The 15,733-nt window shown below is 40.3% G+C and overlaps 1 protein-coding gene across 6 annotated transcripts in view; it reads right to left on the reverse strand.

The window, feature by feature from the left end:
* The window catches only part of ERG (ETS transcription factor ERG), a 155,868-nt gene that overhangs the window by 25,338 nt on the left and 114,797 nt on the right, over positions 1 to 15,733 (reverse strand). For all 6 annotated transcript variants that reach the window (XM_090122620.1, XM_090122634.1, XM_090122616.1 and 3 more), the window contains 2 exons: positions 13,518 to 13,735; positions 958 to 1,109 (listed from right to left, as the gene is read on the reverse strand). In XM_090122620.1, coding sequence (XP_089978746.1) covers positions 958 to 1,109; positions 13,518 to 13,735 — 370 coding nt within the window. The remainder of the gene's footprint in view (positions 1 to 957; positions 1,110 to 13,517; positions 13,736 to 15,733) is intronic.

Below are 15,733 nucleotides of genomic sequence, written 5' to 3' on the forward strand. Positions count from 1 at the left end.
AGTACCAGCCAGCAAAAAGACAAATATTTGCTTTTCACATGCCATGAGACTTAAGTGTGGTCTCCATCTAGTTAGTCCGGACATTTCATTATTCAGTGCATCACTCTGCTGTGCTTCAGAAAAGAACTGTCAACACCATCGCAGAGGATACTTCAACATATTTGTCCACTCATATCTTGACAAATAACTGAAATAATCACAGCTTGCAAAATTGGCCACAGTTAGTACTCTTGCATACCTTAACAACTGAAAAACTGCAAGACTATTAAGCAACATAATAGTAGCAGCAATATTTCAGAAGGGCACATCTCAGAGAGGAACCAGTAGCAAAACATTCCCCTCTGTTTGCAGGCTGCATGTCTTGAGTCTATGCTGCGTATTTCCAGTGGTTATTGGACACTCATATATGTCATGATGGTCTAGTGCTCGGACTTCAGAAAGATGCATGCTATTTTGCAGACCTAAGCAACAGCCCTTCCAGAAGAGGTCTGTGTGGAAGACAAGGTGCACAAGAGTTCAACTAACTACTGAACCCTATTACCAAGCTTGCCACCAGAAACAAGAATTTCTCAATTATGCTCTCATATTGCAGTGGAGTAGTCTGTTTGCTTATTACAATGTATTACACTGCTCAAACTCAAGGAATAAGATAGAAAAATGGCATTGTCATTTTGCTTGTTTTAGGTGAGAATGAAATACTCCAAAAAGGAGTAAGAATGATCGAATGGGATCTGAGTGCCTGTAAATAGCCAGCTCTGCCTCTGAAACAGGACAAACAGGTTGAGGAGGTAGCTTCACTGTGATATTTCCCAGATCACTTTCTTAACCCTGAGAAATTATGGCTCTTCCTGATACCCTGTATCACATTGCCTCTTTCTCAAATCTACTTAAATGAGATTAGATTTCTCTGGGGAAATGCATTTGTTTGCTTGAAAATTTTTGAGTAGAGAGTCTAACCTGCTGGCACAATAACTCTTCGTTCATTGGTAGTCATATTTGGAGGTGGAATGTGCTTCTCTTCCATGTAGCTTCCATAGTTCATCCCAACATTGTCTGAACCGCTAACCATTTTCCCTCCTTTTGCCACGCTGCAGTCATCAGGTGAATTCCTAGACAAAGAAGAGAGAGGTGTACTTTGATTATCATTCCAGTCCCTGCCAATATCCTCAGCAAGGCTGAGTGAGATGCGAAAAAAAAAAAAAAAAAAAAAGAGAGAGAGAGACTGGTGCATCAGGAATTTGTTGTCATTGAAAAACTCAGGGCTTACTACCCAATGACCCTGATGATTCCTTTAGCTGCTTCAGAAAAAATGACCAATCTCCACAGACAGTATATTTATTTTTATTTTAAGATTTGTCACCTTGTCTCCAAACCTATAGATGCAAATGATATATTCCCAGAGACAGGGCTATAACGAAGGCTTGTTCATGAGGTTGCTGAGCATCACGACGCAAACAGTTGTGTTTCTCTCTCCAAGCATCTCACAGACAACTCAGCAAAACATGGAGATGCACTTAATGCATCAGATAAAAAAGAATATAACTAGCTGTCATTAGTCTTAGACAGCTTTCCAACTCCACTACTGTCACTGTTTCATGTGAGCCACACTTTGTTGCACTTTATGTAAAGCAATGTAGACATATTTCTGCACATGGCCCACAGAAAAAGAAACATTTACCAACGCTATGATTCAAAATACCACACACATGACTGGAAAAACCTTTCAGCTCCTGACTAGTACAGTCTCTATGGTACGATAGTCAAGAAAGGGAAATCTGCAGAGGATCTGCAACCAGACACCTCTTTAATTTTGGCTTTGCTTTCTGAATAGAGTCTCTAGCTTTAATATCCCACAGAGGGTTCCCTAATGGCATTTTAATTGCATCACAGTTTTCTTTCTGGCAGACAGAGACATATTTGTCCCTTAATTTAATGTCTACAATGTGTTCCATCAGAGAGAGAAAAATTGTTACAAAAATCAAAAGAACGAACAGAGCCACGGGGAATACTTTTAAATGCAAAGAGGTTGTTTGGCAATGGAAGAATGGTGTTACTTGGGCTTGAGTTTCTTTATTGATAGTATATTACTAACAGCCTTTCATTTACTTCTGCCATTTAACTGCTGAAATTGCTCTGTGGTTGTACTACACCAGCAGTAAGTTAGATTGCTATGCCTCCTTCATTTCGATTCCTTGCAAAGTAACTCATATGCAGTCCAGAGAACCGAGAGACCCTCCAAGAATTCAGACTCCTGGAAGGGTACTTCAGGAACTTGGATCCAAATGCATTTCAACAAAAGCCTCTTGCTCTCCTTGGCTTGGAAGCCCCATCTCTTGCTGAAAGCATCGGGCAGCAGTGTCACTGAAAGCCAATCAATGGTCAGACTATAGGCATTTTCCCAGAAGAGTTAGCCTAATGTTTGAGAACAAAAGAGGAAAAGAAAGGTACAGTTCAGCCCACTGTCTGTTCAACACACAGCAAAAGGATGCGGCATGTAATTTATCCAGTGCTTAAGTGACTCATTTGTATTGACTGCTCAGAACTGCCATCAGTCAGGAACTAATGCAGCTGTAATTATTCCACGTCTGTTTCAAAAATAACTAACATTTTGGAAGCTGAAAAGATTTAGTATACATCTTAGACAATGCAAATACATTTTAAGCATATATTTTTTTCCAAGCAGTGTTACTACTCATTTTACCATGTTTTGTTAAGGTATATATATATATATTAAAAAAAAAAAACAACAACAAACAAACAAAAAACAACCAACTGACCACCACCAACATAAAACAACAAAAAAAAGTGCCAATTGTGTTCAGTTAAAATTATCACAGAAATCATTCCAGAAGTACTGTCATCTTCTCTAGGAGAAGGAACAGGGCCCTGAATGTTGCCTGGGAAATGTTGGCTGCACATACCTCTTTCAGATATAAAATATTTTGGGTGCTGCTTAACATACTATGTATGAAATCTGCCTTTTGTAAAGATCATCCAGTTACTCAGTCAGCTACAGAACTGAATAATAACCACAAGGGAAAATACAGTCAGCATATGGCCTTGCCTGCCACTGAGTGGTTGTGGATTTAGGTTTCCACCATAGAATGAGAATACTTCAGCATTATTCTCTCAGGTTTAATTTTTCTATCCCGCTATATACCTATAAATATAATTCTGGGATGCCACTTATTTCTGTCAAAACAGAGCAAAGCAAAACAAAACAACTTCTCTTTCAGACATAAACATGTTGAAAGTGAGCTTTTGAGATGATTGCTTGTGACTAAAATGTTGGCTTTTTCTGTTTACCGTTAGCAAACAGAAATGGCATCTATGTGTGAGTTAGTCTGCAGGCTAAATCATATATTCAGAATCATTGGCCAACTCCTTTATACCTATGCAGTATCTATCCTGGTTCCCAATATTGGTTATGTTACAAAGAGAAAAGAAGGAGAAGTTCAGACCATTCAGTGACTTGTTTTTTGGAAGCAGAGAGCTAACATCATCCTTTGATCTTACTAGCACAATTTCTTTTTTTTATGGTTTTCTTTTTTCCATGAAAAGGAACATGGGATAAAGACATATCAAAATCCTGCTGCTGATGTAAAATACAGTATCAGTACTAGCCTCCACAACTTCCATGGGTAATTGTGCATTAAAAACACTCTTGTAAACACAGAGCAGTAAGTGATGTGAAATATCCAGTAGCAGCAGACAGCTTTTGGCAGCCTGACAGCGTTGCTGAGCTGATTCCCCAATATGAATATAAACAGACAGAGGGTGGGGTAGAAGATCATAAATGGATTATAATTTTTCATTAAAACCCAGAAGGAAACAATCAAGAGTTTTGCCCTGTTGGTGTACTGGGTGGACAAAAAGATCCCCACTTCAGAAAACCCTTGTGCTTAACTTGAAGCATGTAAGAAGCTCTGTAGGAGCTAACACAACTACTTGGGTAATTCAAATTGAGCGTGTGCTTATGTGTACCACTTAGCCAGGGCTCAATTCTGGTGACTGGAGCTGGCATAGAAAGCAAAACTGAAAATAAATACAAGTAGACATTAGAAAATTGTGTTTTAGTGTCCAGAAGAACAAAAGAATGATTGTCTTCAAAGGCTTTTTTTTTTTTTTTTAGGACATTCTGTGAGCCTGCTGTATTTCTGAGCCACCAGGGGAGTAGGGGCAGTTGAAAAGCAGCTTTTCAGAACCTGTGCCCAGTGCAAAGGGTGCAGCTCTGCAGTGATTCATCCCTGGCTCCAGGTTTGAAATGAAACCTGAGATGTTTTTCTTCACAGCTGCACGTTATTTTTACCCTTTGCAAACATACTATGTTATACCTGGAATTTACCCAAATAATAAGAAAAGAGACTGTAAAGGCTACAGTCGTGCTACCCAAAAGCACTTTATCCAGTCTAGAGCTGAGTCAGCTCTGATTGCTGATAAATGTTTGTCAAAAAAAAAAAAAGTATTTCTCCATGTGTACCAGATCTGGAAGCTTTGCCTTCATTCAGGGTTACTTAGAATCAAGGTTTTTAAATTCAGCACCCTCTCCCACTCAAGATGATTGGCATTTTGCCAACCGCTGACTGATGAAAGCAGACACAAGTTCATAAATAAGTGTATGAAACACATCTTTTCCTCTTCACTTTGCTACTATTTTCCCCATGTGACATAAAACACCTGTGTTGTTTTAAAATGCAAGGTGTAAGAAAAAAAAAGACAAGGAACCAGCAAAATTTACATAATCTCTGTTACATTCCTATAATATAAATCCCTGTTTCTAACATTTTCAAATTTCAGAGATGAGAAAAATTGTGTATTCTAAATATCTACACAGTGTCTAAGTTAATTTAATAACCACAGCTTGGATAACTTCTACATAGAGGTACTTACAGAAAAGTGATCTCAGAACAATAGAGGTGCATAAAAACATCTTCAAAGAGATTTCCATGTGTGGTCCTCTGATCAGCCTTGGACTGGTCAGGTCAGAGGAGATGCTGTGCTACCATAAATTTTTCTTCTGCAGACAAACACTGACACTGTCCTACAGGAACATACCTTTCTGTTTTTCTCTCCTCACTCATTTTTTAATGCCAGCATTCTGAGAAAGAAAGGAATCTCCCCAGCAGAGCTATAGTGTCGCCATTCAAAGAAAACAAAGAAAACATAACAAAGAAAAGAGGGAGCTGCACAAAGCCAGATTTAAAGGGATGGAATGGAATTAACGCCAACATATATAAATTCATAGTTAGCCAAAATGATACCACGTAAGGGTCAGCTCATACAGAGCATATTGCAAAGCATTCTCAGGCTCGTGTCCACTCACTGCTGCTGCTCTAGCTATAGTGAAATTGGCCAGTGCTTTCCCTCCAAAATGAGTCATCACTGGGAAAATGGTCCATGCAGACATACCCAAATCCCTGGGACTTGTTACTTTGAGGTACATTGTTGTCCCATAAAGCTCACCTCATACACTTCAGTCCAGAATGTCAACTCAAAGAGTGGCACACCTGCAGCCCTACACTCTCACTCCTGTGCCTATACGCTTCCACTTCCATTTTTAAGAATCAGTGGGATTCCCATCTGCTAAGACCTGTTATCACAGTCACACATAAAGAGCAGGTCCTGTCAGTATCCCTGTGGTAACAATCTCTATTGACAGCCCAAAAGAGAGGACTAGGGCATAGCAGACATGAAAATGCCAAAAAAAAAACAACAAAAACACATGTAGGTCAAAGCATCCCTGGGGTGCACACACAAGGCCTCACTCAACTGCTTGGTGAACTGTGCTAGCAAGCTGCTTCCTAGCACACACAAGAATAAGCAAATAAATGGGAGGGTAGAAGAGTGGGTGAATGAGTAACTTAGTGCCTGGCTATGGCTTAAATCACTCCCCCTCCCTGTTGGGGTGGCCATGTGAAAGGCAGTGCTCATCCACAGGAAGGGGATGGTCAGGGTGGAAGGGAGGGAAGCCCCCCAGGATCAGCGCTGCCCACTAAAGCTGGCTAAAGCTGATGCTGAAGCCATGGTGACAGTCTGTTTATCTTTGCTAGAAGGTGAGTGTCAAATGCAATCCTACAAAAAAACAAAAGAAATGAAGAAAAACTGAAGTCCTCCTGGGGCAACATACTCATGGAGGTACACTGCTCCATATTGGGCTATGTGGGGGCAACCAAACAGGGTCTCAACAAACCAGGGTTTGGAAAGGCTGTGCTTGGGGCAGTCCCACACTAATACCCACTGCAGCATCCAGAAGAGGGTCAGTACCACTGCGGGCCTTCCCCAGGCTTCACAGTGCTCAGGGTTACACAGCCCCTGGAAACCTAAGGGGTTCCCTGTAGAGTGCCTTGTTCTTTCCTTCAACAAAAGGAGAAAGAAAACACCATGTGCCAGCATGTGCACTTTGTTGGCTTTCTGTAAGCAAAACAAAACATGCTTGTTTATTGAGTGGTATATGCAGCAGCAGTTCATTTTCAATCTAACAATAACTTTTGCTAATTGAAGCAATCTTTTTTTTTTTTTTTTTTTTTTTTTTTTGTGGTTGTTTCTGTTTTTGCATGACTTTCCCAGCTATCTTGCAGCCCACAGCTGCTTCAAGCCTTAAGGCCATCATGGCAAATTAAGGCAGTCAGCGTCTGGCTCACTAGAGGCCAGTCAAGCTATAAATATTACCAGCTCGGCTCTTAGTGTTCACAGTGGGGGGAAACAGCTGGTTTAAGTTTGACTGCACGTTGTCATTCCTCCATTAGTGCAAACACTTCAATATTTCTTATGTGTGAGGTTGGAGTGAAGAAAGGGAAAGAAGGGAATGGGGTCACTAAAAGCCAAAGCTAAGAAATGATGTTCCTTATGTACATAATTTACAATTAGATTGCTGCCTGGGAGAATGTTGAATTCTGATATGGCGATAGCTCGGCCAAAGCCACAATGACTTCCCAGTTGGCCTATAACTTTCAGGGCCTATTTTCTCTTGTTTTTCTTTTATTATTTTTATAGAAATTCTATTATAATGGTAATGGATTACATTTCTCAAATTGTATTTCATTTCAAGAGCTTGTAAGACTGTTGTATTTGTGGTTTCATAAAATATGAAATACTGGGAGACAGGGCCCTTCCCAAGCCGCATGTGCCTTCTTTTGTGGGCAGGGATCATATAGAAAGTTAGCAAAGTAGAGCATGCCAAGCATAAGCAGAAATGACATCTTGTATGGAAAACATAATCCCCCGTGTCTGTGGAATGTCTGCTGATTTTCATGATTAGTGTTATTGGGCTGTGAGGCTGATGGGTGTGAAATGTATAGTCAGAGATCGGCCACTTTTCTTTTTCCTACTCACATTCTGTTTTGTCTTGAAAATGCCGTCACCAAGCTTCAAATTCCGAGCACCCTCACTGATCCCACCCTGATCAAAACCAAATAGCTATTAATGGAGAGAGAAGAGTTATTTCCAAACACACTCGTTCAGAGACAACCTATTTACTGTCAGAGCCTGTACTGTGCCAGCATGGGGGAACACCACAACCACTGTCTCTAAATGCTCTAAACACAGTAAATACTGTACTGGAAATAAAGCAGTAATGATAGGAACAGTCATAAATAATGATGGTGACTATAACTTTTGTGAGGTCCTATGTCAATGTTTGAAGACTAATTTTATATTTCACTGCCCATATGAGAGCTTTTGGTTGCTTAGCACTTCGGAAATTTTGGCTTTCCTCATCTCCCTCTTAAACTCCTAAGTTTGAGCATACAACTTAAGCATCAGTGGTCAATCCAAAATAAAGCCACTCCAATTAAGAATTGTTGTTACCCCAGGGTGAAAAGCTTCTTAAAACTAGCTCCTGCCAGCTCAGAACCCCCCCCAAAAAACTGTGAAAAGGTAGCTATGATAGTGGAGTGGGGGGGTTATTTTTTTCCTTGGCAACATGTTTGCCTCAATAACAGAGCCAAACCATGCACACACACATAGATACGCTATGTTAAGCCAGTGGATTTTCAGAGTGAAGAGGTACCTCTTAGGGTAGCCGCACATAAAGCCCTGCAGTGAAGATGATCATGAAGTTTTTCCAGTCTGGTAGGCAGCCACCAACCACCCAGTCAGTGGGAAAAAAGATGGTAAGACTGAGATAACTAACACCATGTCCTTTTATACAAGAGAAATGTTACTTTATATAGGCAGCTCCAATAAGAGTATTAGGAAAGCACAGCAAAGATCTCCCAGCTTTGCTGTGAACTGACACAGGGGTTGGCTCAATCTTTGTTGAGCCCAAGGAGAGAATCTCATTGAGTGCCATGGGTTTTGGACCCTGCTTGTTTAGTCTGAGCTGAGGTTACCAAAAATGCATGCTGGTATTATCCAACCAGATGTGGATGGGATGGCACTGAGCCTCCACTGCAGCGTTGTGCTCCAGTGGTAGAAAAAGCCACGCCCTTGAAAAACAAGTGATATTAAAGTAATTATTGCAAATCATCCCTGTTTCTTGATGTACTAGAGAGTGTGCAAATGCTCAAACTAGAGCCATCAGTATCATCTCACAGACTAGAGCATAATGCAGATGTGCCTTACGTAGCTTAAAGGACATCGGCCTGCACTCTGGGAGTAGGATGGTCCTGTCGTGTTGGCAATGCAGAACTCTGTATAGATGAACAGATGTCCTTTGTGACGGGGCAAGTAAGCTGGCACATAACTAGACCATGCAAGGTACCTCATGTGCTACTCATTCCGATTTGCTTGTTTATATGGCATGAAATAGCTACCATTTAGGAGAGCTGACATCAAGAGGGGGCAAGAGGGAAAGAAATAACAAGAGACCACTCTGGACTCTAAAATTCCTCCTGAGTGTCACATGCACTCAATCCAGCTAGTTCAGAGGCTGTTTGATGAAAATATGGAACACTAACACGCAAAGAAAAATGGTATTTCCCAAAAGAGCCAGCAGAAAAGATATATTAAGTGATAATTTCATTTTTGAATGCTTTTCAAGCAACAATTGGTAGCACTTAAAACAACATTTTGCACATGATTAAATCTTAATGACAACTAATTATTTTTGGCATTTCTTTGAAACTTCTGCATTGGAGAATTTCTGCTGTGCTTTCACTGTAGCTAACATTTAAAATGCTTTTTCAATGAAATCATCACACTGCTCATGGCAAGTAAAATTTATCTGAGGTCTGAATAAGACCCTCTGTTCCACTCCAGACTCTCTTAAAAAAGAAGGATTACCTACCAGTAAATGTAGAACTTCCAGGCTACATTTGCGTATTCCCACCCAGGGGATGGTGGGAATATATGGGTAAGGTTTGTCAGAACCCACTGAGTAATTCACAGACTTAAATGTTGTATCCAAGGCCTCATGAGAGATTTCCACATTAGTGAATTTCACCCTAAATGCATAATACGAGTTGCATTCATTCACTGTAATAAAATTGGTTATTCTTAACTTGATAAAATATATAAAGAATAATAAACAGTGAACTAAGTAACACTGTGACATAGGCAATCTCCAGATCTATGTTATGGTGCCTTACTATAGCAGGGTGAATCTTTTGGTCTAACTCAAGAGCACTACTGAACAGCTGGAAACAATATTATTACATTCAGGTGAAAGAGTGATTATATGGTGGCACAAAAGGTCTCATTAGATTTATGTACCTGGAGGAAATATAAGGTCTGAACCAACATGATGGATTTGAAGAAACTGAATTTGATACTATGTGTGACAATCTATATTATAAATGCAACAACAGCAAGGTAAATGACAGCTTTAATTTAAACTTTTCTTGCTTTATTTAATTTAAGGTAGGCCTTCAGGCTATATTTTCAGGTGCTGTGCAGCAAATTTGTGTAGTTAATCCCTCTGCAGTGCACTGCAAATAACCCTTTAATTTCATTCTAAAGTTATTTTCTTCAGTATTCACAGGAGCACCAGTTCTGAGGCCATTATGACTTGAGATTTAATGTTGAGCAATTACAGCCTAAGTACATCTGGGTAGAGTCTGAGCAGAGTGAGTACATTTCTGCCTTGAGTGGGTACTAAATTGTTGATGTGTAAGAGGTCCAGTACGCTCCTAAAACTTTATATCCTGTTCCAGACAGCAGAATATATGGTCAGGAAGCAGCCTAACAGAGAGGGAAGCAAGAGTTGAGCAGCAAAAAATCATGAAATGAGCCATTCTCTGGTTGCTACTCTGTGGGGCCTGGCACACAGTTTTGTATCCTCTGTGCACAGCGTTATTCAGACTCAAGCTCATATAGTGGAAGACAATTATGGAGGAACTTCAGAGATCCTAGAGATAGCACTCTTGGGGCTTGAGAATTTAATTTAAGGAAAGAAATGCTCAAGGTGGGGAAGGCAGATAATCTGCTGACAAATAGCATATGCTCTGCCAGGAAAGCAGTGAAGCACCAACATACACATGGGAAAGCAAGAAGGCACTTATGGAAGGAATAAATGATTTTCAGATTTGTAAGTGATACATATGTTGCATTGAACTACAGTGTCTTCAGTATTGGCAGTCCTAATCAATATGAGATCATAATATTTCATATAATTGTTGAGGACTAATATGTTAACAGCAAGTAAATTCATTATATACAGGCTTGAGTGACACACACTTTTTTCCTACAGCTGGCAGGAATATCACATACTAAGAAGGATTACAATTCCTAAAGCATTATAACAGTATGCTAACAGATGCACATACGAGTTTCTGAGTATATATATGTGTATATGAGAAATGTCACACCATATTTCTGTTTTTTCTTGGTAAGATTAATTATCCATTAAAACTAAAATATTAAGATTTTATTTTCAAGCATGTGTTAGGCCTTACAGAATAATAGATTTCAGAATAAATCATGTAGTATGTTTTTTTACTTGCGTCTTAAGCGTAAGCATTCAGTGTATGCGTGATTTTTTTTTTCTTCCATTTATCTATTCTTATCCTTGGTAGTCTATAAATGACTTTTTTTTTTTTTTTTTTTTTTTTTTTCAATAAAATTGAAAATTGTCTTGGAAATTGCAGTGAAGTATGAGTTTTCCTGGTTTTCTCCAGTTATCAACTCTGCATTGTTCTGTCAGGAGGGGAGGCTGCTGAATCCAAGACTAATACATGAAATCCTGCTTTAGATGCTGTGAGTTATTTATAATTAATATAGAAATAATTGCATTTATTTCCATTATATCACAGAATCATAGAATCATTTGAGTTTGAAGGAACCTTTAAAGGCCATCTGGTCTAACTCCCCTGCAATGAACAGGGACATCTATATCAGGTTGCTCAGAGCCCCATCCAGGCTGTCCTTGAGTGTCTACACGGATGGGGCATCCACCACCTTTCTGGGCAACCTGTTCTATTACACTTACTGTAAAAAGGTTTTTTCTATAGTCAACCATAACATGCCCTTTAGAAAACAACTCTTCTGACCAAGAATATTTTGTAGTTAAGAGTACAGCTTGCACGTCCTCTTATGCAGAGCAACTCTTGTGTCAGCACACATGCTACTTCATGTTGAGAAGCAGTCGTCACCACTGAGCTTCTCACTTTCTAATGATGGCCATATTAAGCACCTCTAAGTGAGCCTGTTCGGACAAAAATGAGGAACTTAGTCTTCATGCACTGCTCAGATAATTTGCATTAACGTCTAAGTCCTAATGATAAGGTAGGTAGCCCTAATATAAATAAATAGAAATAAAATAAATATGCATATATGTGTGTGTGTATATATTTATATATAAAATATATTTTTTTTTGGGGGGGGGGGGAAGGAGGAGAGGAAGAGCACAACACTGCATCTTTTTTTTTTTTTTTAAGAAAAAATTTCTCATGGGCTGCAAATGCCATGGGCAGGGCTGCACCCCTCCAGTTCATCTGCCTAGGGTCAGATCCAACCCGGCACTGAGTGCCTCCAGGGGTGGGGAACCACATCTTCTCTGGGCAGCTGTGCCAGCGCCTCACCATTGTCTGAGGAAAGAATTTCCTCCTAATATCTCACCTAAATCTTCCCTTCCTTTAGTTTATAGTCATTCCCCCTTGTCCCATCACTATTATACCATGTAATGGAGAGTATTTTCTGTCCGCATACAAGGTGAACATACCTTTGAGGAGAAACAGCTGGAGAGCCTTATCAGCCTGAGCATGACCCCAGCAACCCACCAGGCTGTAACACATGCTGAACAGAAGCCCATCCTCTTTCCCCTGCTGAAGTCGTGCCACCAGGGGGGCAGCATGAGCTGTGGGTTCAGGCAATGGATGGGGAGCTTCTCCAGTTCTGCAGTTGGGTGCTCTGCTCTGGTGGCTATACTGCTATTCCTAACACCCTGATTTACTTCTGTTTTTATCCAATGGCAGCATGGCCCCCAGGAGAGAGCGTAGGCACCAAGCACAGGATCTCTTCTAGTTCCATGCCCAGCAGCACATCCATCCACAACACTTTTAGACTTCTCTGAACTGCCAGACAAGGCTTGGGTGCCCCCCAGCCTAATAAAAGATAATATTACTGCCTACAGTTGTACTTGAACTGTCACAGAACATACTTGTGATTCAGGATAGTTCTGCCACTATTCGGGACAGTTGCATATTTCAGGACTGCAAAAGCAAAATTTGCTGCTGCACTTTAAAATGTGACTGATCATAGATTTCAAGTGGATCTGTATGATCTAGATTCTTCCTTAAGATTTAGGAGTATGTGGAAACATTAGTTTATGGCTGACTGACTTCACTTATCATAGCATCACAGAATCATGTTATGTATTATGTATACTTTATGAATTATTACCCCAACTATTAAAATTACCCTAATGTACCTTGTGAACTTTACATCGAGAAAAACTGTGCCTAGTTGTATTATGTAAATCTCAGAAGAAATATTCAGAAGTAAGTTTAGGAAGCAGGTGAAACTAATTTTCAATTAATATACAATTTGTCATCATATCTGTGCATTTGTTTAGCAAGAGCAACAGATCAAACCATTGTATATTGACAACTTCAGCTGAGTGTAAGATCACATACTCCATGGATGGATCAAAGTAGCTGCCCAAAATCACATCACAGGCACATTTTCCTAACTTTTGTATGTGCTCTTTCACCTAGGGTACAGTGTAAGTTCACATCCTAAATTATCCACAGTCAGAGGGAACACAGAAAGGTACTGCACAAGCTCACCAGAGTAAGCGCTCTGCCTCAGTTTTCATTGACAAAGGCTCTAGCCACACTGCCCAAGCTGCAGAAAGCAAACGTAAGAACATGGAGAAAGATCTGCCTGCTGTAAGCGAAGATCAGGATTGAGACCATATAAAGAATCCATGGGACTCGATGAGGTCCATCCACAGGCTCTGAGGGAACTGGGAGATGAAGTTGCCAGGCTGCTGTGCATCATATTTGAAAGGTCTAGAGGGAGGCGTCCCTGCCTATAGTAGGGAGGTTGGAACTAGATCTTAAAGGTCCCTTCCAACCTAAATCATTCTATCGTTCTACAATAAAAAAGTACATCAGTAATGGTAACAGTGTGGTTATTACCTTGACCCATTAACCTGGTTTGGGTTACACTCCATCTTGATGGTGACTCTGGCTGGGGGCTGTGATAACCAGTCCTGCTGGGGAACGCGCGGGCTCATCTTTGATGTCTGCCCATATTCACTGGAGGAGGAGGCCGTCATCTCTGTCTTCGCAAGGTGGGGCGATCCGTAGGCGCACTCAAACAAGGACTGGTCTTCACTCACCACTGATAATGCTTCCTGAAAACAAGAGAAATCAGTGTGTCAGCATTTCAGAGCAGATATTATACTATCTATCAAGAAAAGTAATGTTCAACTACCTCATGAGAAGAGTAACAATTGTTTGCTTGGTAAATGTCTGTTACTTTTTAGGTGTGCCCTTGCTGTTGGCAGATATGAGGGCTCACGGTGACAGACACACATCAGGGAAGGACCACATGCCTCACACCTGGCACCTTCTGCTAACAGTGAGGAGAGGTACACACATAGTCGTCTAAATGCTTGGGAATAGTGATGGGGAGGTGGAACAGAGGAGAGGGCAGGGAAAATAGCTCAGGCCCCTCACATCTTAGGTATGGATGTGGAGGGCCAGCTCTGTTATAGGTGCCAGCTGACATCAGCACGAGATGTCCAGAATCTGAGACTCGCTGACTCATGGGGAGCTCCTCTTCCTTCCTCTGGGACTGAGGCCAATTCCTACCTGGATGAGATGCCAAGACACAGCTGGGTGTGAATTATACAGGAGAAAGCAGGTACAAGATTGCAAGTATAGGATATTATTCCACTCTGTATACTACATACTAAAAGGCATCAAAACTATACAAATAGTAGGCATCAAGCACTGTATAATAGATAGATTTCTTACCACTACCACACAAGTGAAATGAAGCAATGTTATTCTTGTTCCTATTTGACCTGAAGCCATTCAATGTAAGTAAATTTAGGAATACTTAGGATAGTCACAAGTGTAAACTAAAACATATGGGGTTGCTATTTATTGACATTACTGGTGACTATAAATATTGTCTATTATAAGGACACATGTTATATTGCACAAAAAAAGGAAAGTGCACACAGTTTAACTTTCTGAGGGCAATGAACACCAGAAGTATGAACCCAATTAATAAGGATTATGTGAATATCTAAAAAACTATGTCAAAAAACAAGACAAACATAAATGAAGCCAGGAAAAGGACTCAGACTTAACACTTCAGGAAAAAATATCTTGCTATACACAGATAAAGTTAATTTCAATTAGCTAGATAGAGTTGTGCTCTGATTTAACAGTACTTCTCTGTACTCCATCCTGTTAGCTATCAGTTAGGGTATGATTGCTCTGTAAAGGCTCTATAGGAATAATCGAGGTTCTGCCAACTTTGGGTGCCATTGGGTTTGTTCCTATGTGAACATCTCCTTATTGCATTTCCTATAATAGTGAGAATTTCTGATGTTTTTCTTCAAGTTCTCTCTGATCTTTGCTGGCAGTCTTGAAGGACACTGGGACAGGTAATACCTCTCACTTGTGCACATTAAAGAAGGCTGCCTTGGTCAACTGAGCTTTTGCATAATGTTGAGGTGCCTGCATAGCTAGAATATGGTCTAAATTAGAATCACCCTTACTTCCTCCTTAATTATCTTCTTGCACATTGAGATAGATATTTCACTGTGGGAAACATAGTTTAGCATGTTTAGCATCTGTTCTGCTGCTCCTCCTGTCAGCCAGGATGCAGATGATCATGCCTACTGACCTCTCATGCAAATGCAGTCAAGCCGTGTAAATTTACCAGCAAGAGCAATGGGGTGACATATGGTCCTCGCACATCCCTATACACAGGGAGAAGTTTTCTGCAGCACATGGATTGGAACTGTGTGTTGAAGGTTGTTAACTGCTGACTTCTTACCTCCTAGTGATTTTAAAAACTGAAGATGTCTGGCCCAGGAATTTCTGAATTCACTGATCTTGCAAGGCACAGTGATGCTGAAAATTACAGGTTAATAAAACCTGATATGACCTCACATACTGTGGCAAAGCATAGAAATAGCATCACGTGAAACACTTCTCAACTATGTAAGAATGTATGACAACTGATATAATTCCATATTCCAAAAAACAGATAAAAAATAAAATTCAGCTGCTCCTGATATGCATCATTTCATCTGGTCCACCCTTCATTTCTCTTTACAATTAAAGCCTTCAAGTCTTAACCCTACATAAGCCAAAAAATGAAGACTCTAACA

The sequence above is a fragment of the Phasianus colchicus genome, chromosome 1 (genome assembly GCF_987193195.1).
Source record: "Phasianus colchicus chromosome 1, bPhaCol1.hap1.1, whole genome shotgun sequence".
In the NCBI taxonomy this organism is placed as follows: Eukaryota; Metazoa; Chordata; class Aves; order Galliformes; family Phasianidae; genus Phasianus; species Phasianus colchicus.